We start from the raw sequence: 27,822 nt of genomic DNA on the forward strand, positions 1-27,822 counted from the left end.
GATACAACTGGCCTTCCTCTAAAAGGCGAGATGGCACGAACCTGTCACTTGAGTGATATTAATGTGAGTTGACCCAAAAGGGTACCCTTGGGTAGCACAGTCGGAGTAGGAAATATGTTTGAGAAGAAAAATACGCTTGAAGATGTTGTCGATCAGCTACAATCGCCTATTATCATCATCATCATCTCAGCCACAGGACGTCCACTGCTGAACAAAGGCCTCCCCCAATGCCTTCCATGTTACCCGGTTGGCAGCGGCCTGCGTCCAGCGCTTTCCTGTTACCTTCATGATGTCACCGTTCCACTTTGTGGGTGGACATCCCACGCTGCGTTTTCCGGTACGCGGCCTCCACTCCAGAACCTTGCTGCCCCATCGGCCGCCAGTTCTGCGTACTGTGTGTCCTGCCCATATCGTGGCAGTTATAATCGAAGAGAAATAAGTATGATCCATCACCAGGATATTTGTCTCCACTACAGGAGCATGACTCTCTACTTTATCAAAGGCAAACGGAGATATATTATGGCCTACACTTCCCATATTGGCCAGGCGGAGGTCTGATCTTCGTATATTTCTCAGTCACCTTTTTCAACATCCACAGGAATAGTCTGTTTGTGTGTTTTGAGAAACTAATGGCATAAAAACCAAATGCACGCTTTTTTCCAGCGACTGTATGATCTAGCGTTGAACTTGAAAAAGTTGAACTCTCGATCCAGCGATCCCAATTTCCCAAGTAGAAAAAATTGGGAAAACAATTTGTGTTTACATCGGGCTTGGAATGAAAGCTATGACATGTTTTCCGATCCCAAAACTTAAATGAACGTGTTTTTCAACATATTTCTGGCGCCGAGAGTACCCCAGCTATAACCCTGCCAAACTGAGGTCTGCAAAACTCGAGCAACCATCACAAGTGTGTATACTTCGTAATTCGCCGGCTTATCAGTAAGCGCACGCGCACTTTCCACTTAGTATTACGCGAAGTTTGTGACGGACAGACGTATATTTACGCGATATTTATATCTTCGTATTTATTGACATTATTAGTGGGTGTGCGTTAATTTGAAAGGATCACAGTGGGTGCACGATTTATAAACAAATAATATTGCGAAAAATCATACTAAAAAGTAAAAAATTTAAAGAAAAGGTGGAAATTAGATCGCGTTTCAAATATCCTAAGGAAAATATCTTATAAGAAATAAAAGAGAAAAGTGCGTGTGTTTTCTGGATTTCATTATCAAGTGTCAATAATAACATCCTTATTTCATATTTTAAAGCAAATATTTTGATAAGTAACATACATTTAAATAACCATGTGTTAGAATGTAAACAAACAAAAGTGAAGCAAAGATGTGTCAGACTAGACCTAGAGACAGGTGCTCCAAGAATGGCGTGAGAGTCCACCGGAGGTGACGATGACGTCGTGGACGAAGGAGCTGGACGAGGCAGCGGACCTGGCCACGAAGGCTGGCTACTGGCATGTGGTGCTCTTCTACATGCTGTGCGCTTTGGCCGCCATACCCACTTCTTTCCTGGTTTTCTCACAGGTAACTATAACCATCATCATTTCAGCCATAGGACGTACACTGCTAAACATAGGCCTTCCCCAATGACTTCCACATCACACGGTTGGTAGCGGCCTACATCCAGCGCCTTCCTGCTACCTTTATCAGGTCGTCGGTCCACCTTGTGGGTGGGTCACACGCTGCGTTTTCCGGTACGTGGCCTCCACTCCAGAACTTTGCTGCCCCATCGGCCATCAGTTCTGCGTACTATGTGCCCTGCCCATTGCCACTTCAGCTTGCTAATCCCTCGGGCTATGTCAGCGACGTTAGTTCGTTTACGGATCTCCTCATTTCTGATTCGATCTCGTAAAGAAACACCGAGCATAGCCCTTTCCATAGCACACAGGTAACTATAAGTTTCATTAAGTTCGAATGGCATGAGAGTCCACCGGAGGTGACTATGACGGTGGACGAAGGAACTGGACAAGGCAGCGGACCTGGCCACGAAGGCTGGCAACTGGCATGAGGTGCTCCTACATGCTGTGCGCTTTGGCCGCCATACCCACTTCTTTCCTGGTCTTCTCACAGGTAAGTTTAAATTTTATCAAGCGTAGAGTTATTTAATTTTTGGGGTACCCAAATATACATCTATATGTACTAATATTATAAAGCTGAAGAGTTTGTTTGTTTGTTTGTTTGTTTGTTTGTTTGTTTGTTTACTTGAACGCGCTAATCTCCGGAACTACTGGTCCGATTTGAAAAATTCTTTCAGTGTTAGATAGCCCATTTATCGAGGAAGGCTATAGGCTATACAACATCACGCTACGATCAATAGAAGCAGAGCAACAATGAAAAATGTTGCGAAAACGGGTTTTCACGCGTACGAAGTCGCGGGCACAACTAGTATAAGATAGAAATACAGAGGTTGGTATAACCATGAAAAAGTAATGACAAAATCGTGACCTAAAATGAGAGAACGACTTTTCTCATACTTTGATACATCGTTTGATAGAAGTCTATGGATTAATAAGTACCAGAAATATCGGTAAGCGGCCTATCTTGCAGAATAACTTCTCTCAATCAGCCAAACTTGCATTAAACATTGTAGTGTGTGATAAGATGGTGATAAGTAGACTTCAAAAACAGAAATTGCTTTGCGAATAATTTGTGAAATTCTTATGCAATTAAAATTCGAATGCTGAAAAAAAATTGGTTTTAATTTTATGCAAAACCTGACTCTGTTTTTTACTGTCCGAAGTTAAGAATGGAACTGAAAAATGGAAAAATCTCTATTCGTAGCAGAAAGGTTATACAAATAAAGCACATAAGTATTTTCCGATTCGTTGTACCCATGTTTATTCATAGAAGTTCAGCTAGAAACCTAGATTTTTTGTAGGTGCTTTGGAAAGAAAATGACATAATATTATTGTGAACTGACTGACTGACTAACAAAGTAGGTAGCTTTTATTTTCCTTTTTTGTAAATATTGTATTTTTTTTGTATATAGTATAGTTTTTAAGTTTGTAAATTACCTGTACTTTAATTTGTTGTTCTGAATAAAAGATTATGTACTGAAGTAGCTAGGTATGTGACTTATTTTGTAAATACTTTTTGCGTTGCAACATTTTGCAAATTGTTTTTTCGTGTTTGCTAACAATACCTAATTTATTATGTAGTTAGTAGGTACCTACAACGCAGAAGTAACGACCTATTGAAAGTCGCTCTAAACTGCGCATAACATTTTTTATGTACTGTAAAAGGAATTCATTAGTACCTTGTTTATTTATCTAACTAATCCATCCTCTTTTTGCAAGTATTTTTTATGATTAAAACCTTATAAATTCACAAAGGTGATGAACCAAATATAAATAATCAGTACTGAATAAAAAATATGCAAATTGAAATTTAATTGGGAGTGCTCACATTTAAATACTCGTAGTATTGATGATCGATCAGCAGATTCTTTCGTTATTGACAGGGCCGGATCTACCTATGGGCTGATTGGGCTGCAGCCCAGGGCCCCGGGGTTACAAGGGGCCCCCAGATCCCGCTAAAAAGTAGGCAATAATTTGAAAAAAAAAAAAAAAAAAAAAAGTCTGTAATGTCGGTTTACGGACGATATTTTTACAACGTCATAAGAAAATATTGATTAAAAATTACATACTAAATTTTTGAGATTTTTTTAAAAATTTTTTTCTTCCAATTACTTCTTGTAAAGAAAACGTAATAATTTTTAAACTAAGAGGTATATCCTGATAAAATAAAAACAGTAATAATGCTAAATAACAGGCGATACTAAAAAAAAATACATAAAATACTCAGAAAATGGCAACAAATAATAAAAAATGATACATTTTGAGAAAAATCTGCATTTTAATTCGTGTTTTTTTGGTTATTTGATAAATTTCTCCAAATAATGCCCCCCTAACAGATTGTTTTTATTACTTTGTGTTATTCTTTATCATACTAAGTACCTTTGTAAAACTAAAAAATATCATGTCTCTATCCCTATCACAATGTTTGCAATGATCGTTTGAACTAAGCCTCTCCGGGCGCGCCATTCAACGCTTCGTTAACAACGAAACTGAAAGTGGCTCTAGTTTTGTAATTTTGATAAAAACAAGTTACATTTCAAATAAAAACAAAAGATTTCGAAGTAAAATAGGCACTTTAGTTAAAATTAAAATTGTCTCTACCTGTAGCGGATAATAATGTGGTGGCAGGCCTTTCTTCAAATGATCATAGCAAATGTTGTGATAGGGATAGAGACTTCCGATTTTTGGTTTTACAAAATTAATACGATTGAGAATAATACAAAATAATAAAAACCACCTGTTATGGGGGCATTTTTTGGAGAAATTTATCAAATAACCAAAAAAACACGAATTTAAAAGCAGATTTTTTTCAAAAAGCCTATAATTTTTAATTATTTGTTGGCATTTTCTGGGCATTTTATGTATTTTTTTAGTATCGCCTGTTATTTAGCCTTATTACTGTTTTTATTTTATCAGGATATGATGATGATGATGATGATCCATCCGACCGATTTCGGCCATGGCGACCACTCCGACTCCTAGCTGTCTTGTCTAGCCTTATTACTGTTTTTATTTTATCAGGATATACCTCTTAGTTTAAAAGTTATTACGTTTTCTTTACAAGAAGTAATTGGCAGAAAAAAAAATAAAAAAAATCTCAAAAATTTAGTATGCAATTTTTAATCAATATTTTCTTATGACGTTGTCACGTAAAAATATCGTCCGTAAACCGACTTTACAGACAATTATTATTTTTTTTTCAAATTATTGCCTACTTTTTAGCGGGATCTGGGGGCCCCTTGTAACCCCGGGGCCCTTACGTTACCTAACGTAAGTAATTGGCAGGAAAAAAAATAAAAAAAAATCTCAAAAATTTTTTGACCTCTTTTTTGTCGATAAAAGTAACTAGGTCAATATACAGGGTGTCCCAAAAACAATGGATAATCCTGTAACCATCGATAGGCCTCGCCATGGTCTCCCTAACGTCCAATTTTGACCCCAGTAAAAATATCACCGTTTTCAAGATTTTTAAGTTTTTGTGCATTTTTAGAAAATTGCCACCTGCGATTACTTTTTCTCATGCCATTTCTACAAATGAGGATACTTTTTAATCTAGTTTTTTTTCCTTATCACAAGGGATAGTTGGGCTATCAAAAGAAAAGATTAAAGTTCAACAAACTAGTTTAAAAGTATGAAAATTTTAAGAAATTGCAGAGAAGAAAGAAAAATTAATTCATTGTCTGGCACTTTTGATCAGCCGTCGTGTAAAAAAAATGTAGGAAGACCATCGTGCCCATTACCTTAAAAACTTCCTTGGTTAATTGAGATTCTAAAAAGGTATCACAAGCCTATGTATTCTATATTATTTTTATCTTATGGCTACTTGAATAGCAACTAGTATGAAAACTGCAAAAATGAGTTTTTCTCGTAATAGTTAAACTAGGACTGCATAGTGGCATTAAATACAAATGGATAATTTTTAGCGTAGGAATTTTAATAAAGCAATATTTTATCATCATCATCATCATCATCATTTCAGCCATAGGACGTCCACTGCTGAACATAGGCCTGTACCACAATGATTTTTATAATGATCGCTTGGTAGCGGCCTGCATCCAGCACCTTCCTGCTTACCTTTATGAGGTCGTCGGTCCACTTTGTAGGTAGACGTCCTACGATGCGCTTTCCGGTACTTAGCCTCCACTTGAACCCTGTTGCCCCATTGGCCGTCCGTTCTGCGTTTTTGTGATTACTTAATTTTTGTTTTAAACCTTATAAATGTGCCTATAGACACGGAATAATGATGATAATACACGGCTCGGAAACGTGGATTTTATGGACAGCGTACTATGGAAGGGGCTATGCTCGGGTTTCTTCACGAAACCGTATCAGAATTTAGGAGATATAGCTCGACGGATCAGCAAGCTGAAGTGGCAATGGGCTGGGCACAGTAGGTTGCAGAACTGAGGCAGCAGGGTTAAAGTGGAGGCTACGTACCGGAAAGCGCATCGTAGGACGTCCACCTACAAAGTGGACCGATGACCTCATAAAGGTATTAAAGTGGAGGCTACGTACCGGAAAGCGCATCGTAGGACGTCCACCTACAAAGTGGACCGACGACCTCATAAAGGTAAGCAGGAAGGTGCTGGATGCAGGCCGCTACCAAGCGGTCATTATGAAAATCATTGGGGTACAGGCCTATGTTCAGCAGTGGACGTCCTATGGCTGAAATGATGATGATGATGATGATAAAATGTTGCTTTATTAAAATTCCTACGCTAAAAATTATCCATTTGTATTTAATGCCACTATGCAGTCCTAGTTTAACTATTACGAGAAAAACTCATTTTTGCAGTTTTCATATTAGTTGCTATTCAAGTAGCCATAAGATAAAAATAATACAGAATACATACGCTTGTGATACCTTTTTAGAATCTCAATTAACCAAGGAAGTTTTTAAGGTAATGGGCACGATGGTCTTCCTACATTTTTTTTACACGACGGCTGATCTAAAGTGCAAGACAATGAATTAATTTTTCTTTCTTCTCTGCAATTTCTTAAAATTTTCATACTTTTAAACTAGTTTGTTGAACTTTAATCTTTTCTTTTGATAGCCCAACTATCCCTTGTGATAAGGAAAAAAACTAGATTGAAAAGTATCCTCATTTGTAGAAATGGCATGAGAAAAAGTAATCGCAGGTGGCAATTTTCTAAAAATGCCCAAAAACTTAAAAATCTTGAAAACGGTGATATTTTTACTGGGGTCAAAATTGGACGTTAGGGAGACCATGGCGAGGCCTATCGATGGTTACAGGGTTATCCATTGTTTTTGGGACACCCTGTATGTGCACTTTATCGTGACTCACACTGTATGTATAAGAATAATATATCATTATAGAAACAGTTTTTTGGCATGGCTATTAGTTGAGTACTAAGATAGGCCCCCAAGTAGTTTCAGCCCAGGGCCCCACAAATTCACGATCCGGCCCTGGTTATTGACTAAATTAGCTTTGAAACTGGCCACATGGCTGCGATTAATGGTGCTGGTAAATAAGATGTCAACATAAAAACTCATAAAATTCATTTATTTTCGCAAATAGGCTTTGTAATAATTAACTTTTAAAAAAAATAAAACCGACTTCAAATGCGTGAACACAAAAAAAAACTAAAAATTAAAAATATTGCGTATAAAAAAGTTCATCCCCAATTTTCCACCCTTGGGGGTGAAATATTTTCTTCAAATTAGCATGAAATCACCCTTTTGATAATACATATTCAACAAAAAAATAATCGTTCAAATTGATTTATAATCGGCGGAGATATTGCGTATAAAAAAGTTCATCCCCAATTTTCCACCCTTGGGGGTTGTTTTTTCTATTATTAAATTTAAATGGGACCACCCTTGAGATATTACCTATACGCCGAAAAAAGATTTGTTCAAATCGGTTCATAATTGGCGGAGTTATCGCGTAACAAACATAGAAAAAAAAAAAAAAACATACGGGTCGAATTGAGAACCTCCTCCTTTTTTGAAGTCGGTTGAAAACACTTTTACACGTCCCAGTATTAACCCTACTACTGCTTCGGGACAATAAATGGGCCAGTGCTGAGAAGACACTTATTGCGATGCTGATTGTAGAGCAGTTGAGTTGTCGTAGGGTTGAGTTGTCATGAGGTCGAGTTGTCGTGATACCACGATCTTAGAAGAGTTCCCGACACATATTAGTGTTTTAATGTTCTTGAGGAAGTTCTTGTTGCTTTTGCGGTTACACGCAGCAGGTATGCAGTTTCGCCAAAAAAGGAAAAACTTTTATGAAATAAAAAAGTGAATATCGGTAACTTATAAGGAATAGGCTAGATGACAAAATTTCAATTATTTGTCCGTCGGACAGATAATTGAAAAATATTAGACTCATATTTTTTATTTTCTTTCATAATTAAATAATAACAGTGCACATCGAGATGAAATGGCGCGATACGTCACGCTTGAGTAGAATTTTTACTCAAAAGTGACGTCACGCGACATTTCAACTCAATATAATACTGTAATTATTGGATTATGGAAAAAAATATGAGTCTAATATTTTCTAATTATCTGTCTGACGGACTAAATAGAATTTCGATTTAATTACCCAGTCATCATCCCTATTGCTGTTACGATATTTTTTACGCAATTTATTTACATTTAGATATTGTATAACTTAAAATTTGAGAGAGACCACGCAGAGCGTCTAATGAAAGTTCTTGCTTCATTGGAAAGCACTGCAATCGTGACTCCTGAAACTCTGCGCTGAAAAGTTCACCACGCCTCCAAAGTCGGGCATAGCTGATAAATAAGTCTTTCAAACCCACTGACATCGTGATCTCATTCCACAATAAGAATGACTGAAAATTTGCATAACATAAGGCTTGGGACATGCTCACATGCAAGCGTAGAGCACGCCTGAATACCGTTTCATAAAAGGGAAATAATACGTCGTATAGGTACAGTCAGCGTCAAATAGTTCGTGACACACAAAGTGGCCAAAATGTTGACAACACAACCACAGTATATTCTACTGTGACACAACCTTATGCCAATAATAATTGTAGCAAAGACGTGATGTGAACTTTTTGGCTACTTTGGGTTTCACGAAATATTTGACGCTGACTATACCTACAATACTAGTTGTATCTTACAGCGCTGCGATAGCTGACTGTACAATACTAACATGGTCTCTAAGATCAAATTGTTATTAACAAAATATGGTCTGCTTGGTCTGAAAATAAACAATTTACCTATATTTATTTTTATTAATACTAGTTGTACGAGTTTGTACAGCGGTACCGATAGCTTAGTGGACCAACCAGACCAAGCAAGATGACGATGTAGCATGATTCATGCAGGAAGACTAGTTTGGTATTATTTACATACCTATTTAATTAATAATGAATCACTAATGTGTTGCTAAGCGCGAATCGAGAACGAATGGATCGATTCGACCATTTTATTTTTCAAATATCGTTGATCACTGTGGAAGGTTTTTATGTATGTAGAGAAAAATCATCATCAACACTGGAAGAAAGGTATACAAGATGTTTTCCACTATGTGAAAACGCAGCGTGGGACGTCCACCCACAAGGTGGACCGACGACCTCATAAAGGTAGTAGGAAGGCGCTGGATGCAGGCCGCTGCCAACCGCGCCATGTGGAAGTCATTGGGGGCGTCCACTGCTGAACATTTAGGTCGTTCAGCAGTGGATGTCATGTGGCTGAAATGATGATGAAAACCCTCTGATGTCGCCAGTTACCAATGACAATTACTTATTTATTCTGATGTTATCTTCCCTTTTTTTCTTGCTTAAGCAAAAGTTAATTGTTATTGTTTTGCGTTCAATCCCCCATGTCTGAAGTCTCATTACCAAAAATATGGCATTGATAGAACAATTTTGACCGACTCTGATACACCCAAGCCAGTATGACTTATTTTAGGGACTGTTTAGAAACTTATGAGATAATTACGAGTAGACACAACAGCTTTTGCTTTCTCCTAACGCAATATATTTACAACAACAATGTTTCAGAAACTTTTATTCGTTAGATAACGTCATAATGTCAGATAACGCCCTGAAACTTTATCAGGAACTAGTAGAACTGGCCCTGAATTCCTTCTACCCGTTTGTAGGTATGTGACAAGTTGCAGCGTGTAATTGGTTAAATTAAACTTGATGAACTGAATCGTCGATTCAGGATGAGGTTGTGCCTTTCATTTGATTAGTCTTTTCTCGTAACTCTACATGTAGATCAAATGATACGGACAGATTAATTATTTCATGTGCATCACTTGAAAAATACTGTAAGTTTGCACAGTACCTATCCTAGATTTAAAATGGTATCTAAGTCTTTAGACATAAGGAAAACTTGCTTGGCTTTTCCATTTCATATTGTAAAATTACTACGAGAAACTTATTATACCACTATCTAGGTACTTATTTATTTTGTAAGCATGATTATTATAATTTGAAACAATATTTCTTATGCATATTTTTCAGTTATGCATAGGTATTGATGACATGAAGCTCATTTATAACAACGTACAGTATAATTAAATATTATTACAAAATACACTTAAAATTTTTCTCTGTGGCCACTGAATAAGGCGGTTATCACACTGCGCCGCGCTCCGCCGCGGCCCGCGTGATTTCATATAAAAAATTCCGCGCGCGGACGCGTAGTCAGTGTGTTGTGCCGCGCGTGTTTTCTATACAAACTGAGGTACTTGCATACAATGCAGAGCCCCGATTACGGTAACTTTTAACGTCTACAATCCAGACACGCTTCTCGATTCTGCGATACAATTGGTCGTTCAGCGTACGTCAGCTGTTTTGACCAATCGTATTGCAGAATCAGAAACGCGTCTGGATTGTAGACGTTAAAAATTACCGTAATCGGGGCCCTGATCTGTCGTCGCGCGTACCGCGGCGGAGCGCGGCGCAGTGTGATAATCGCCTATGTAATATTACCAAGGTAGTAGCAATCGCGCGAAAAGTCGTAAGTTCAGATCCCACTCTAGGTAGCAGATATTTTAAACAATTTTCAAAAAATAAAATAAAGCCTTATCATACCAGGTCTTCACAAACGCGACGCCAGAGCACTGGTGTGCGCCAATCCCCGAGTTGGAGACCTTGGAACTCCCTGATGAGCTGGTCCGCAACCTCACGGTCCCTCACAACGAGGGCGTGTTTGAGGGCTGTCGGGCTTACACCCTGGACCTGAAGGTGCTGATGGAAGAACTGGGGGAATATGCTGAGGAAAGGTGAGAGATCCACAAGGTGGACCGACGATCTGATACAGGTAGCAGGAAGGCGCTGGATGCATGCCGCTACCAACGGTGTGGAAGTCATTGGGGGAGGCCTATGTTCAGCAGTGGACGTCCTGTGGCTGAAATGATGATGATGAGGTTAGAGAGAAGTTTATGATGACTTTTTTAATACCGAACACTTCACAAATAATTTTTTACACTAATAAAAAAATATCTACCTATGAAAAGCTGGCTTACATTTATTATTTGTTTGCTTTAGATTTTAGACCAAAAGTAATTGTAATTTTGTTAGTTGATTTTGAAAATACAGGACTTGATGATATTAATCATGGAAAAATACAGCTAAAAAGCACTTTTGATAAGCTAGTAAAAAGTATCTCATTGAGAAGAACACATAATAATATTTAGGCGCTCATATTGCTAGTGATAAAGGTACCAGGAAGGCGCTGGATGCAGGCCGCTACCAACCGTGCGATGTGGAAGTCATTGGGGGAGGCCTATGTTCAGCAGTGGACGTCCTATGGCTGAAACGATGATGATGATGATGATTGCTAGTGATCTTCTACTGCTGTCACAGTCCCACACTCTTATAGCTATGCTTGTTCTAAATCCTAAATCGACTCGACAGAAAACAAAAAAAACTGGCTGATTAAATTGTATTGATAATATTCAAGTTCATCAAGGTCGTCGACTTGTCATCAATCTCTATATTATTTTTATCGCAGATTATTTCTTATATCAATCGAATTTAAATACCAGCTGTGTTTATGTGGGTACATATTATAATGGTGAGAATTTAATCAAACTAAGACAATTAAAAATAATTCTGATCTTTATCCTTTATCATGAATCGCTTAAAATAAGTAGGTATTTGATGCATTTTATTAATTGATCTTTTATCATGAATAGCTCAAATTCGATGTATTTTTTAATTGCAAATTCTAGATAATTTGATCAAGCGTCAAGATTATTATAATAATTATGAAATTCATCAACTATTTCTTTTAATAAGAATGTGATACACTAAAGCTTGATCACTGGTGCATATCATAGTGATATACCTAACATTGCAAATCACTTTCATCCAGCGAGTGAAAAGTAAGTAAAATGCTAATCAAACCAAGTGCCTATGACATGATTATCTCTAACGCCCGTAGAAACATTACTATGAGGTCTCACAGTGCACGTGGACGTAGGTACAGGGTGACACACGAACTAATCACAAAGCTCTATTCACTGTATGTTGCATGCCAATTGTCGTTGGTTAGATGTGTGAAACGAACATTCATTGTTTATCACTACTTTGTACCACATTTACCGCAATAAAGAAATTCTATTCTATTCTATTCTATTCTATTCTATTCTATTCTATTCTATTCTATTCTTCGTTTGTAAATACGGGCGTTACTGTACTCGTACTACGAGTACTTACTTAAAGAAGTAGCGGTCATACTAAGAAATGACTCTATGACTCTTACCAATACTTGTAAGTAGAACGGTGTCCGACATAATATTGGTATTTATCTAATCTTTTGAGTTGATTTCATAATGCACTTAAGGAAATGCTTGAAGAGTTATGTAAGTTAAGTAGGAAATAAAACTTGTTTTCTTAGTATCGAAGTCGGAAGAAAGTTAAAATAATACGTACCTATGCATCCGCCCGCGACTTCGTACGCGTGGATCCCGTTTTACCCCCTTAGGGGTGGAGTTTCGTAAAATCCTTTCTTAGCGGATGCCTACGTCATAACATCTACCTGCACGCCAAATTTCGGCACGATCCGTCCAGTGGTTTGGGCTGTGCGTTGATAGATCACTATGTCAGTCAGTCAGTCAGTCAGTCAGTCAGTCAGTCAGTCAGTCAATCAGTTAGTCAATCAGTCAGTCAATCAGTCAGTCAGTCAGTCAGTCAGTCAGTCTTGTAGATGGATAGATGTTCATAATAGCAATCAGTCAGTCAGTCAGTCTTGTAGATGGATGGATGTTCATAATAGCAATCAGTCAGTCAGTCAGTCTTGTAGATGGATGGATGTTCATAATAGCAATCAGTCAGTCAGTCAGTCTTGTAGATGGATGGATGTTCATAATAGCAATCAGTCAGTCAGTCAGTCTTGTAGATGGATGGATGTTCATAATAGCAATCAGTCAGTCAGTCAGTCTTGTAGATAGATGGATGTTCATAATAGCAATCAGTCAGTCAGTCAATCTTGTAGATGGATGGATGTTCATAATAGCAATCAAAAACAGGCTTAACTTAATTCATTATAATTTTTCAGATCAGTTCTAGTACGAGAGGGTAATGCCCTACGCGTGGTGTCCATCAAACAGCTGGTACCAGCAACGGGCCAAGAAAGAGAGCTACAAGTAAGTACCAGTTTATTCGTTCGTTTCAGGATAAAGGCCTCCACTGCGCTGCCTGCCTCCCCCAAGGACTTCCACTGCGCTGCCTGCCTCCCCCAAGGATTTTCACTGCGCTGCCTGCCTCCCCCAAGGATTTCCACTGCGCTGCCTGCCTCCCCCAAGAACTTCCACTGCATGCCTGCCTCCCCCAAGGATTTCCACTGCGATGCCTGATTCCCCCAAGGATTTCCACTGCATGCCTGCCTCCCCCAAGGACTTCCACTGCATGCCTGCCTCCCCCAAGGTTTTCCACTGCGCTGCCTGCCTCCTCCAAGGACTTCCACTGCGCTGCCTGCCTCCCCCAAGGATTTCCACTGCGATGCCTGCCTCCCCCAAGGATTTCCACTGCGATGCCTGCCTCCCTTAAGGATTTCCACTGCGATGCCTGCCTCCCTTAAGGATTTCCACTGCGATGCCTGCCTCCCTTAAGGATTTCCACTGCGATGCCTGCCTCCCTTAAGGATTTCCACTGCGATGCCTGCCTCCCTTAAGGATTTCCACTGCGATGCCTGCCTCCCCCAAGGTTTTCCACAACGACCGGTCCTACGCTTTCTGTATCCAGGTACTTTCCGCGACCTTCACCAGATCATCAGTCCACCGAGTGTGAGGCCTGCCCACACTATGTCTTCCGACCCGAGGTCGCCACTATAATAGAGAACTTTTCTGCCATCAGCTCTACGAGCTATGTGCCTCGCCCACTGCAACTTAAGTTTTTCATTTCTGCGAGCTATGTCAGTTACTTTGGTTTTCCTCATTTTCCTGTTTTTACCAAAATTGAAGCTTATTGTCATAATGCTTAACCACATTATTGCTTGCAGATATCCAGGGCAGTGGAAGCAATCATCAAAGCTAGAAGCGAGAACACAAGTTCTTGCAGCAATGGCTGGAGGTTCAGTACGGAACATTACCAGAGGACCCTCGTTACTGAGGTAAGATATTCTTTATATTTGGACATTCAACCCTTCTTCAGCATACAGCAATCAAAGATTGATTGCTCGCTAGGCCAGAGCAACTAATCAAACATTCATGATGGATAAAAAAATCTCGTTCATTCGCCACCCTAGCTAAGGATGCTAAACCGGCAGACAGTGGTGACTGAGTTTGTTGCGGCGCTTCTTCTCAGCACTTGTCAAATGTTTGTCTCGAAGCGCTAGTAGGACAAAAAAAGAATGAGACATGTATGTAGACTCCTTAAGACATTTGACGATTTGTAAATACAAATTTAATTAGTCTAAACAAATAAAGATCATTTTGATTTTGATTTTTAACGTTCTGCCTTGTATTTCTTGGCTGGGGAGTACCCTAGGTTTTTCTTTATCACATCTATTCCCAACCTGGTTGAGTTAACTGCGCACCTAGCTGCCGTGACGTCACATCGATACTTTGGTATTGGTACGAACGGGCTGAACGCGAGGAGATGTGCGGGTGAGTGCGAGGGAGAGTCGCATTCCATCGAGGTGCGCAGTTAACACGATTGAGTAGTAGTTTAGATGTGTCACTGTTTAGAGTAGGCGCACACCGTTGATTTTTGGTTGGCCGATAGTTGTGCCCGATTTTAATTTGTATGAAGAATCGGCCAAATCGAATCGGCGTAGTGTGCGCACTCCCATACATGCCCATACTGATCAACTGCCCGACTAAACTATCGGCCGACGAAAAATCAACGGTGTGCGCCTACTCTAAACTCACACCTAAGGCGGGTTTTAGAATCGCGCTGACCGCTCGCTGATCGTCGGCGCTGACAGATCAATAATGTATGTAATTAAAGGGAACGTTCCTGAGTGACGCTGATCGCTCGGCGCCGACGCTTCATACATTTCGGCCGTCGGTGCTGACGGTCAGCGTGCGTCAGCGTGACTCTAAAACCAGCCTAAGGTCTTAGGAGACGATGGACTTTGTGGTGCTCTCTCTTTTTCTTTCTAGATATTTTCTCTTTATTTCTCTGTCTGTCTCATTCGACTCCCAAGCCTACTTATTATTTTCTTTTAAGTGGCGTTCCTCGAGTAGCTGGTGGTATAGACTATAGTCTGGTACGCGCGAGCGATAAGGATGGGTAGCTTGAGGTCATTGGACAAAATTCTACGTGCTCACAGACCGGGCTTTAGCAAAGAGTTAGTCCTAGGTTCGAGGCTTTCAAAAGGCTTCAATTCATCTTCATGCCCATTTTCAGTTCTCCCTGGTCTGCGACGAGGACTGGCTGCCTCGCACCGGCAACACGCTCTTCTGGGTCGGGTCGATATTTGGCAACCTCGTGTTTGGGTGGATGTCTGACAGGTGAGGTTTGATTTTTATTATTTTCAGCGTGAAATTTGGTAACAGAAGTTCTTCATCATCATCATCATCATCTCAGCCATAGGACGTCCACTGCTGAACATAGGCCTCCCCCAATGCTTTCCATGTTACCCGGTTGGTAGCGGCCTGCGTCCAGCGCTTTCCTGCTACCTTTATGATGTCGTCGGTCCACCTTGTGGGTGGACGTCCCACGCTGGCACAGAAGTTCTTGGTTAGCTTTTACTTTTCTTTAGTTTTATACTCCCCGCAGACTACAGAATTTTGTCGGCCGATAGTTGGGCCCGATTTTAATTTGTGTGATGAATCGGCCGATGTGATGTATTGTGCGCCATTTCATATGCCCATACTGATTAACAGCCCGCCCGACTAAACTATAACTAAGGCTGGTTTTAGTGTCACGCGGACTGTCAGTGCGGATCGCTCCGCTCAGCCGATCTGTATGACTATGAACTGCTAGGGAGTGGAGCGGTTCCTCCGGACCGCATTACTCTAAAACGCTCCTTAGAAGTTCATACAGATCGGCTGAGCGGAGCGATCCGCACTGACAGTCCGCGTGACACTAAAACCAGCCTAAAAGTCGGTGGTCTGCACCTAGGCTTATGGAACCTATTTATAAAGGAAAAATAGAAAACCTTCAAATAACGGCACAAACTCTAGAAGCTATATTTTCCAGACTTTTGCGTATACGTACGCAAATAATACTGAAAAGATGTTCAAAAAATCTTTACAATAACATGTTTATAAAAATCACAATAATAAATTCTATAATTTATGAAGATGTAAGGTTTTTGAACTTCCCGAGCGTCCGGTAGTAGCTTCACAAACAGCGCGTTTGTCATGCGCAACATTGTCCGCGGTTACTTTGCATGCGTACGCGCAGGACCCAAAACAATGGTACACGATAACGTGCTTGGATTTTTTGAGTGACTGGATTACTAAACTAAATGCTAAATACGCTGTATTAAAATACCTATGCCGAATTGATGGTATCGGAGTAACTTATTTCTGTGGTAGGTATCGGTGACTTTGAACAGCGCGGGAAGCACGTGGATGCGTGGTGGCTATAAAACCCTTTATTTGTTGACTGTTCGTAGGTACTTAATGACTACATAGATTTATAGGTAAAAATGCTAGCGGCTGCCCGCGACTTCGTACGCATGGATCCTGTTTTACCCTCTTAGGGCTTGAATTTTGTAAAATCCCGTCTTAGTGAGCACCTACGTTCTAAAAGGAACCACATGCAAAATTTGAGACTTCTTCTAGCACTTGTAGTTTCTGAGATTTCGTGATGAGTGAGTGAGTCAGTGACCTTTCGCTTTTATTGTATAGAATCAAGAGTTATGGGAAGTAGCTAATGTGGAATGGCAATGGGGAGGCCTTTTTCTAGCAGTGGACGTCATTTGGCTGAAACGAACGAAAGCAATAAATGCCACGAGTAAAACCTTGAAAGACTTTATTCCTTTATTCAACTGTGAACGTCTTCACTAAATAGTATAAACCAGTGTTTTTCAACCTGTGGGTCGCGAGAGGTCGTAAAAACTATCTCGGTTAAAAAATAGTGAAGTTTGAAACATAAATTAATCCAAAGTCTTATTATGCGAATGTATAAATGTTGTACGGATTGAAGACTTCGGTCCCTAAAACATCTTTGTTACAAAGAATAATAAAATGCATGAAAAAAAGTGAACGGTCGGGGGGGTCGCAAAAATTTTTTTCATACTAGGGGGGTCGCGGCATGAAAAAAGTTGAAAAACACTGGGATAAAAGAAAGTCGCTTTCCGTTGTCTGTCCCTATGTATGCTTAGATCTTTGAAACTACGCAACGGATTTTGAAGCGTTTTTTTTAACAGATAGAGTGATTCAAGAGGAAGGTTTTTATGTATACTTAGCACCCGCGCGAAGCCGGGGTGGGTCGCTAGTCCGGTACAAAACAAATGATGATGATGTCTAATTCCAGATCAGGTCGTCGGCCCACCATCCTCCTGATGATCCTGCTAGAGGTGCCTCTAGCGATTGCAGCTGCTTTCCCCAACAACTACTGGACGTACGTGGCTCTGAGGATCGCCGGGGGCTTGTTCTTCCCGGCGTTGTATCAGCAGCCGTTTATCCTGGCTTTGGAGCTGATGCCGCCTAGGAGCCGGACTTATACGGGTATGTTTGGGTCAACACCGGTCACAACACTCACAACCTTTGTAGGGTCATCTGTCCAACTCGTGGTTAATTCGTCCAAGGTCCAACCTTACAAAGGTTGTGACCGGCCAATCTGGAAATCTTTGAAGGTGGCTCATATTCGGCATGGATGTTCTGTGGCTGAAACGATGATGATGATGATTGACATTTTCGTAAATCTATACCAAAAACTTGAATCAACTGTTGCAGTTAAAGTGAGAGTAAAATTTTCACAGAATCTTATGAGCGATGCAGCTATCGAGACATTAATAATCTGTAAATTTTTCTCTTAGATTACCAGTAGCAGTAAAACTTTTTCTAGGTGTTAGGTCTCTTGGAAATTGACAACGATTAATTGGAAGATACGTATTTGAATCCAAACTAATCAAATAAATAATATAATAATAATCAAGAAAACATTATGTTTGATACCTTTTTACACTCAAACCGCTTTTCCACTTTTCCCGCCAGGTGTAGGTGGCTACACCTGATGGCTTTTGCCGTGAGGCAAAAGCAATATGTAATTATTGCAACCTTTACTATTTCAGGTATTGTGGTAGGAATGCTGTTTGCCAGCGGGATGTGCCTACTGGCGTTGTTAGCGTATGCTGTGAAGGACTGGTTCTACCTGTCCCTGGCTACTAGTCTTCCCTTTATATTACTGTATGGGTAAGTAACGACATGAGTCATTGTCAGTATAGAATTTGAATAAATCAAAGGCATTCTCAGTAACATATGGAGGTTCTGCTTATTAATTTCGTAGCGGTCGTAGTTTAATTTTCCCACGGAACCAACTTAACCTTCACTGATTGGGTTTTTACTGGCGGTCAAACTGTAGATTCTTTCAACGAAGGAGTACTTAGCAACGGTGAAAAAGAGAGGTGGGAATAGTCCCACGGAGATAAAAGTTAATAAAAATAACTTACAATTCACCATAAAATCCATTTAGAAGTTGTAGCCAAAGAACATAATGAAATGAAAGTATGTATTTATTTCTTAGAGAATAGTAGCATAAGATCCTTTATAATAGGAATTCAGCACATTCTGTCATTAGTAGTGTAGAAAATAAATAAGAACATACACCAAAACCATGATATTTCGCACCCCCCCTGGAAGAAGTATGCAAGTCCACTTGTGCGATATTTTTTTTATTGCACTAAAAAATCGAGGAGGAGGTAATACATATTGTCAATTTTTTTCATAATTTTTCTCTTAAAAATGAAGAAATTATGTACAAATATGTAAAATATTGCAACATTAAAATATCTAAATTTCTATAGCAAAAACGAAGTAAATACATTTGCACTTAATTGTTTAATAAAGTTCCGTATGAATAATAGCATATTAATAGTTACGTACATCTTCCACGAAGACTTTAAAAAACATTTTCGCGTATCTATTGTTGCATACTTATTTTAGGATATTATTTGGTGGGTATCGTAGTGCAAGTTCAGTTGCGTAGTTTTTCCACGAAACTTTTGTGCACATTATGCTGGTAATTTTGTGCAAGTCTAGATGCCTAATTCTTCCACGAAGCTTTTATTCGCATTATAATATTTAACAATTGATACGTTATTTTCTACGCAGATATCTTTGTGCAAGTCTAGTTGCTAATATTTTGCGAAGCTTTTGGCGATGTTGTATTTTAAACCGATATTGATACATTTATTTAGATGTAATTACCTAAGTCATTAACAAAGCACAAATTAACTTAGTTTCAGTCATTTAAGTATCCAATCCACTCCTTTTTGCACTAAATACCCCTGTACCTAAGACTGTGTGTTTATCAAAAATTCGTCCCAATGATTACTTACCACGTGGTAAAATTATCGGTCTTTATGAGTACAAGATCCATTTTAAATTCTGTCTCTCTCTTCAGTGAATCGTTATCGTAGTTATCGTGATAAATTTTCATCTTTCCAGAGCCGCATGTGTTCATTTATCAGCTTATGCGTGTATTGCCAGCGTGACAAGGTATGTATCTATACGTCTTTTGGAGCAGTAAGCAACAATCGGTGTGTCCCCAATTATAGAATGACACAAGTTTATATGTATTTTAAGGATTATTGTAATCAAAATGACATACTCGTAATGGTCAGACGTTTAAAAATGCAACAACCTGATACAAAACTGTTGCCATCTTTTCGTATGTAGGTACGATGAGCGAATACTGACTGTATTCTTTTCAGGTGGTACTTGATCGACCTTCCGCAGACCTCCACGGATTGTACTTGCCACTGGAATGTAGTGCCTATCCTAGTGTTGACGCTATTTGTCCAGTAAATTGCAGTTATTTCCAGGCCTTATGAAACTCCTGGCTCAGACAAAGTTCCTATCCTGGTTGCTTCACAGGTCCGGCCACTCTTCAACAAAGCGTATAAAAGCACCTATAAGTTTTGGACCAAATAAAAACTGTTCTTTTTTCTTTATAGGTTCAGCCAAACCAACGCAATCTCAAGCGATCAGCCGGCGTGCAGTGATAGCGATTAGACTTAAGATTCGGCCAAACCAACGCGATCAACCGGCGTGCAGCGATGGCGAACAATGCATTTAGGTCTGGTCGCCATCGCTGCACGCCGGTTGATCGAGTGTGAACCTTATAGGATTTGGAAGTGATGTCACCAACGAGTTTAATGTGGGTAGCTTTTGTAGTCATGCAGACAATAAATATCACTATATTATAGGCTTCTATAGTTTTGTTCCCTTGGACATCAAAATTTAAAAGGGTCCTTCAAAATCGTCTCCCTTGTTCATGGATTGTCTAGATTGAGATACTTGCTGTTCTGGTAAATCTACCATCATTTGTACTTTGGTAGTAGCATTCAATTTAGCACAATTGAAACATCTGTGCACGTATTTTCTCGCCAATGGTTTCGCCTTGATAATCCAAAATGTGGAGCTGTATCAGCTTTCTTATGAATTATAGTATTAATTAATATAAACGTTTTCGAATTTCTCCACGACGCGGTTTGCAACAATAGATTTCCACCTAATCGTCTCTCCAGACAGCTAGGCGATCACAATAGAAAAACCTGTTCACAGTGTTCGAACATCTGTGAGGTTGGTATTCTTCACATTACTTCTTCTCATTTGCTTCATCCAGTTTACTCAAAGCACCACATAGCTCAAGACGTGATAAAATAAATAGTTTTTTGAGAGCACTTGAGTTTTTTAGCAATTAATTTCGTTTTAAATCCTTCATCTAGTTGATAGTGAACGGCTGCAGTTTATTGCACTCACAGAGGCATCGCTAAATTCATTGTATTGTATTTTTACTCGGCCTGCATTCAACGCCTTCCCGCTACCTTTATCAGGTCGTCGGACCACCTTGTGGATGGATGTCCTAACGCTGCGTTTTCCGGTACGTGGTGTCCGCTCCATAACCTTGCCTGCCCTATCGGCCGTCAGTTCTGCGTAAGTACTATGTGCTTCCAACCGCGCGATGTGGAAGTCATTGGGGGAGGCCTATGTTCAGCAGTGGACGTCCTGTGGCTGAAATGATGATGATGTATTTTTTCTCTCTATCTATAGATAGTATACCAACCTATATCTGTATTTTGTCAATGTGAATCAAATCCTGCCGTATCTTAATCCAATCTTTTTCTAATGAGTTACTTATCTTTCCATCTATTACTAGTTTTTTATCAGCCAAAGTTTTTTTTTTTTTAACAAATAAACACTTTCTATTCTATTTCCATTAGAACCTTAGCCATGACTGTACTTAACGCTAAGCTCCAGCCAAGGGGATCAAAAAGTTTGATCAGATGTATCAGATAAAATGTTACGTTTCATGGTTGGTTTTGCAATTTGTGGTGTATTCACATTGTATTGAAATCTGTGCTCAAATTCCATTCAATACCCAATGCTTGGACTGTTCCATCAAGGTTCATAAAACTACTTTAGCACTAGCTTATATTTTGTTGTCTTCTATTGACTTCATAAACTCAACGCAGAACTAAGTAGCAAAAGGTATTTGACCGCAATTGCATGTGATGTTAAGTGAGATGCAGTATAAGATGATAGATATCTACCTGTAAGTGCCTATAAGGTCCGGTATAGTGCTCAGGAGAGACAGCAGCAGGCAGCGACCTGTTCGCATTATAAAAGAGTTTATCGAAACGCTTAGTGCAAGCTGGTGGCATGTCGACAATGTAGGAATGATACGTTAACCAGCGTCTGATGATGGAAGGGGGCTGGTGGAATTAGGTCGTGTAATTCCTTCGCACATTCTCTGAAGTGTAACCTGGTGGATGGTCACATCAGATGTATTATTATCTGCTCTGTAAGTTCTCATTAAATTATAGCATTATAGCTTCAATTGACCAGTCCACTCCTGATAAAAGGTCGTTGATATAAAAGTATTGTTTTATTATTTTATAAAAATCGGTACTCCGGTAATCCGAATCATTTTTTGTCACATAAATCTGAAGATCATCTTCATAATGTCATCTATGAAGCAAACACGTTTCATCTCATTATAATATTTCTCGGGTTTTCTTGCAGCTGGGAACCTACAAGCAGTTCATTATTCAGTGAAATATAAATCGAACCTTAACACAAAGCATCAAATATAATCGTGCGCGAGTTGTCTCCGTATTATTCCAGACGACCGCATGATGAGGTAAGTATACTGTCAGTCTTGTTTCTTTTGGTTTTTCAGGTAGGTATCTCTTTTAATAAAAAAAATCTGTGTGTTCGTTAATATTTTTTCAGGTCTAGTGATTTCTGTAGCTTCCTTTCTAATTGAACGGACCTGTGAGTGGTTATGTTTCTGGGTTTTTTAAGGGAAAGGAGGCAAACGAGCAGACGAATCACCTGATGGTAAGTGTTTACCCGCCGCCCATAGACACCCGCTCCTCGGTGAGTTACAGGTGCGTTGATTGTCTTTAAAGTATTAGAGTCTGCTCTTAAAGGTTTTAGGTCGTATTGGTCCGCAAATACTGCAAAAGGCAGTTCATTCCTCGGTTTGGTGTCTGCAAATGGTGATTGTGGATTTTCTGTTTTAAATGGTAACTTTACAAAATATCTATCTACCGCTTCCGTAAAAAAAAATGTCCTGAAGCAGTGGTTGGGTTAATACTGGGGAGTGTAAAACTATAAAAGTGCTTTATAAAAGCCTTCTTGCAAAAATAAATGAGTTTTATGCCCGTTTTCACCATTAATCCCAAATTTTTAAGTGACCCCTATAAAAACAAAATTCCTGTTATGTATCACCATAGAGGTCACATACAAATTAGGGATTGATGGTGTAAAAGGGGAATTAGTCCTTTTGATGGCTCGTCTCTCCCTAAAAATGCAATTTCCGAAAATTATAATATAGTTATGCAAAATTATTGTAACTTTTTGATTTTGAATAAAGCTATAATTTTAAATACTACCATAAGTAATGTAATTTTTCACAAGGTAAAAGTACGTTATCCTTTTTACGAATTTATTTCAATACGAATAGTTCGAGGAAAAACTACGTAAACTACACTTACACGTTGAATGCACGACTAAATCTGAACGCCAATAAGTGGTTATCTGCAATAATACCAAACAGCATGTATTCCTTTACATGTCAACAATGCAATATTCATAATTACAACAACAAGGTGTTAAATATGTTTCGAGGAATAAGTACGCAACGCTCTTTTTTAAGTTTTTCTCAAAACCTATTAAGTGTATTTTAAATATAAATACATAGGCCCCTCACAGACATTTTTAGCTATCTTTTGATGTATAACACATATTTTTAATAATGATAATAAATTTTTAGGACAGTTTTTTTACGCTCCTGAAAAGTTGGCATTTTTCACTTGCGTACTTATTCCAGGAAGGGTGCGATTTTTATTTCAGTTATTATTGGCTCATACCAGAATCTCCAAGGTGGCTGGTCAGCAGAGGGCGGATAGCTGAAGCAGAGAAGGTATTCAGGAACCTTGCTAAGAAAAACGGCATTGATTTGCCTCGTGGATTTCTGCTAGAAATTCACGTAAGTATCTAAAAAAATCTTCTAACAAATATTGAATGGAGTTACAAATGAGTGTAAAAGTATTAGTAGTGTAATAATTTCTGAATTATTTGAAAATTCTGATCATAAACATAATTTTCAGAAAAAAGTTAAAGAAGAAGACGCCGAAACAGAAGTGACAATGCTTAGAAACGTAAACGGACATATCTCTGGATTCCCAGACCCAGCTGACAAGGACGACTTTGTAGACAGAAGGATCAGCAACATGCTCACATTCAAACCAGATTTCACCAGAATCCCTGATAGTGACGAACCAAAAGGAGAAAACCTTGAAAGAATAATCGCACACGAGGTCGCTGAAATAGTGAATAAAAAGGCACGATTAAAAAAAGAAAGAGAAAGCATCAGAGATGATGTATTGAAAGAGGAAGACGGTATTACAGAAGAATCTCATTTAAACACTGACGCTAAACAAAAGGCAACGCAAACCGAGCCGTATAAATCTCCTGCTAATACATTGAGAAGAAAATCCCTACAACTTGTAAATAAAATCTTCATTAGAGACGGAGAAGAATATGATGTAGAGAATAAGAGAATGGACGATGAGAACTCAGAAGGAGACTGCAAAGCTTCTCCATTAGATGTGTTTAGATATCCCAATATCAGGAAGAAATTCTTCTTGCTTACTTTCAATTGGGTGGCTATAGGAGTAGTTTATAATAGTTTGAGTTATAATACGCCTAATTTAGGTGTAGATGATTATTTGGCGTTCTTCATTGGTAAGTACGAGTTTTTTCTTTAATCATTTAACACCTGATTGCTTTGTCTCAAGTATCATGTTTTTTTCAATGCTGGATGGAAGTCGAACCTAACTTCGAACTCCTCCTATGTTCTTCTAAATTAATTCAGTTGCGGGTTCAATGACAGTTTATTCTGAGTGTTCGAGATAGGTGGGAATAGTCCCGTTAGTGCAAAAGTTTCAGAATTTTTTATATTTTACTACTGGTGAACTAATATGGTGAACTAAGCCGTGTGGTGACGGCAGAGTGGAATACATTTGTCACCAACCCCTACTCTTTCCGCGAGTGTCGTAAGAAGCGACGGGATTACACTGGAAAACGGGCAGCAGCGCTCTCTGAAAAACATCAATCTTTCAAACTGCGATCTCCAACCCGCCTGCCAAGCGTGGGGATTATGGCAAAACCCTCCACTATAGTGGAGGAGGCTCATAGTCTAGCAGTGGACTGTAAAGGGCTGTTGATGATGATGAACTAATATTGTAGGTACTTGAACATTCCAGGTGGCGTAGTAGAGTTACCTTCGTACTTCATGGCGTGGCGCTGCATGGACCGCTTCGGGCGGCGCTGGGTGCTGTGCGTCTTCACGCACGTCGGGGGCCTGGCCTGCTTGAGCTGCGTCTTTGTTCCTGAAGGTAAGACAACATACTGCACATACAGGGTGTCCCAGAATGGGTGAATCAAACTGATAGGGGAAGTAGCTCTACTAATGTACTATCCCAAAAAAATATGAAAAAAAATAAAGCTCACAAGGAAACAAAAAAATGTTTTTTAATAAGTAGTGAAAATAAATCAGCTTTGCCTAAGTATCTGGCTATGATTGCTGCGTTTGGAGTTTATTTGTACTTTTTTCTTACTAATATTAATTGTACATGATCGCGTCGTTTATCTGTTAACAAACTTTTGAAAATAATGACTAGATTTCGAGTTTAGAGCACTTTATTTAAAAAAAAATCCGAACTCAAAAATATTTTTTTTTATTTTTTTGGGATAGTACATTAGTAGAGCTACCTCTCCTATTAGTTTGATTCACCCATTCTGAGATACCCTGTATACGTTATAGGTTATTAAGTTATAAGCTCATTGTTTAGATTAAGACCCAATTGTAAACACTTAATATGCAATAAAAAATTTGAATTTGAATTTGATACCCCTTTACTGTTCTGATCTGGTGAAAAAGACCTGGATGCGGACAGCGCAGGACCGGTTTTAATGGAAATCATTGGGGCAGGTCTTTGTCCAGTCATCATCATCATCATCATCATTTCAGCCATAGGACGTCCACTGCTGAACATAGGCCTCCCCCAATACTTTCCATGTTGATCGATTGGTAGCGGCCTGCGTCCAGCGCTTCCCTGCTACCTTTACGATGTCGTCGGTCCACCTTGTAGGTGGACGTCCCACGCTGCGTTTTCCGGTACGCGGCCTGCATTCCAGAACCTTTCTGCCCCATCCGCCTTCAGTTCTGCGTACTATGTGCCCTGCCCATTGCCACTTCAGCTTATTATTTTTATTTATTTTTTATATTTTGTTTTAAAATGACATTTCTATACTTAACGTCACAAAAATGCTCTTCAACGAGCGTGTAATTTTTATGATTAATGGCCTTATACTAAAAGAGCTACAGTAAAAGTTTAGTTTAAGTCTAGGTTTGTTTCAACCAAAATAAGTCCACTGCAGCTATCTTGGTTACTAACAGTTATCCCACGGATCTCTTCATTTCTGATTCGATCACTAATGCAACTCAGAGCAAAGCTCGCTCCATCGCCCTTAGAGTGACCTTGAGCCTTCTTGAAAGGAAGAATTAATTTATAAATTCCTTGTTTTAGCCTGGCCATGGATCACGGTGGTCTTAGCAATGCTGGGCCGGCTGTTCATAGCGGCATCGTTCGCGGTCTTCTACGTCCAGATCGGGGAGTTGCTTCCGACGGTATTACGAGCGCAGGCGATGGGAGCATCGTCCTTTATAGCTGGTCTGGGGCTGCTGGCGTGCCCTTATATTGTGCATTTGGTAAGTCTTGTGATTACCTTGGGTTAGAACAGTCATAAAACCTTTTCATAAAAGACTCGATTCTCGACACAACTTTTTAAATAATCATTAACTTGAGGCGAACCATCTCAATTTTCTTTTTTATGTTTATCAAACCCGTTCAGTCATCATCATCACCAATAATAGACTACTGCAGGAAAATTACACTAGGTACATCATCGTCAATTCATTATCATTTCAGCCACAGGATGTCCACAGCTGAACATAGGCCTCCACCGATGATTTCCTTAGTGACCGCTGGTAGCGGCCTACATTCTGCATTTATGATGTCGTCTACACCACTCTCCAATCACTCAAATTTACTAGAGGCAAAATAAAATGGAGATTGGTTGGGCAGGCCTGATGTTCGCATATTTCTCGCCTAGTCGTCTATTACGATTTCCATGAGAGAGTGGAGTAACCCTATTCTACTCTGATGGAACCATATAGCTGTCTATACTAAGCATCATCATCATCATTTCAGGACGCTCACTACTGAACAATATATGTAGAAGCATCCCCCAATGATTTCCAGATTGGCCGGTTCGTAGCAGCCTGCATTCAGCTTTCTGCTACCTTAAATCTAGGCGCAGACCACCGATTTTTAGTTGGCCGATAGTTGGGCCCGATTCTAATTTGTATGAAGAATCGTCATGGCCATCTGTCCACGTAGTGGTACTAACCAAGCTGTATTTATTTCAGGCTACATACGCCAGGTCTCTCCCGCTCATAGTGATGGGTGTTCTCAGCATCATGGCGGGAGTGACGTCACTCTTCCTCCCTGAGACCCTCAACCAACCATTACCCCAAACCTTGGGAGACGGAGAAATGTTTGGAAGGGACTTCAAACTTCTAAGCTGTGTGGATAAGAGAAGAAATTCTGTAAAGGATTTGGAATGAGAAAGCAAGATTTTGGTATGGCAAACTTGACCTTCACTGGTTGGGTTTACGGCGGTCAAGCTGTAGATCCTGGCTACACAGGAGTCGCAGTTGTGGGAACGAGAGGTGGGAATAGTTCCGTTATAGCTTTTGCCCGCGGTTTAGGTCGCGTTAAACTTTCAACCCCGTAATCCCCCTTAGGGGATGAATTTTGGAAAATCCTTTCTTGGAAACAGTAGTCATATAAGGTGCCACAGTGTTTAGCTTCATGTGCTAGCAAAGGTGATACTTACGACCGCGGCTTTGGTTGATGTACTTTAGTTACTATAAAAACTTATAAAAATAAAATGTTTGTTTAAGTCATACTATTGCTACAGTATATTAGTAGTTCCTGTATTATAAAAAATAAGATAAAATTATTAAGTGACGTTGTAAATATAGGTTTGACAAACTAGTTTTAAGGAATTTGT

General features: G+C 39.4%; 1 protein-coding gene across 1 annotated transcript; it reads left to right on the forward strand.

Moving 5' to 3' along the window:
- The first annotated feature begins 2,009 nt into the window (after positions 1–2,009).
- LOC135082965 (beta-alanine transporter-like) lies at positions 2,010–27,822 on the forward strand. The gene is made up of 12 exons (XM_063977732.1): positions 2,010–2,087; positions 10,643–10,830; positions 13,110–13,197; positions 14,052–14,162; positions 15,404–15,507; positions 17,483–17,676; positions 18,243–18,363; positions 23,533–23,668; positions 23,790–24,426; positions 24,948–25,079; positions 26,274–26,455; positions 27,176–27,822. Exons 1-12 carry the CDS (start codon positions 2,022–2,024, stop codon positions 27,371–27,373), a joined length of 2,157 nt encoding a protein of 718 aa, XP_063833802.1. The 5' UTR covers positions 2,010–2,021; the 3' UTR covers positions 27,374–27,822.

This window comes from Ostrinia nubilalis, chromosome 22 (assembly GCF_963855985.1).
Source record: "Ostrinia nubilalis chromosome 22, ilOstNubi1.1, whole genome shotgun sequence".
Classification (NCBI taxonomy): Eukaryota; Metazoa; Arthropoda; class Insecta; order Lepidoptera; family Crambidae; genus Ostrinia; species Ostrinia nubilalis.

What these genes read in the sequence shown, in the direction of transcription:
- LOC135082965 (XM_063977732.1), top strand. Translation starts at nt 2,022, where the DNA reads ATGAGGTGCTCCTACATGCTGTGCGCTTTGGCCGCCATACCCACTTCT. An exon ending in TTTGGGTGGATGTCTGACAG is followed by an intron (nt 15,508 to 17,482) that starts GTGAGGTTTGAT and finishes GTCTAATTCCAG; the next exon opens with ATCAGGTCGTCGGCCCACCA. An exon ending in GCCCTTATATTGTGCATTTG is followed by an intron (nt 26,456 to 27,175) that starts GTAAGTCTTGTG and finishes TATTTATTTCAG; the next exon opens with GCTACATACGCCAGGTCTCT.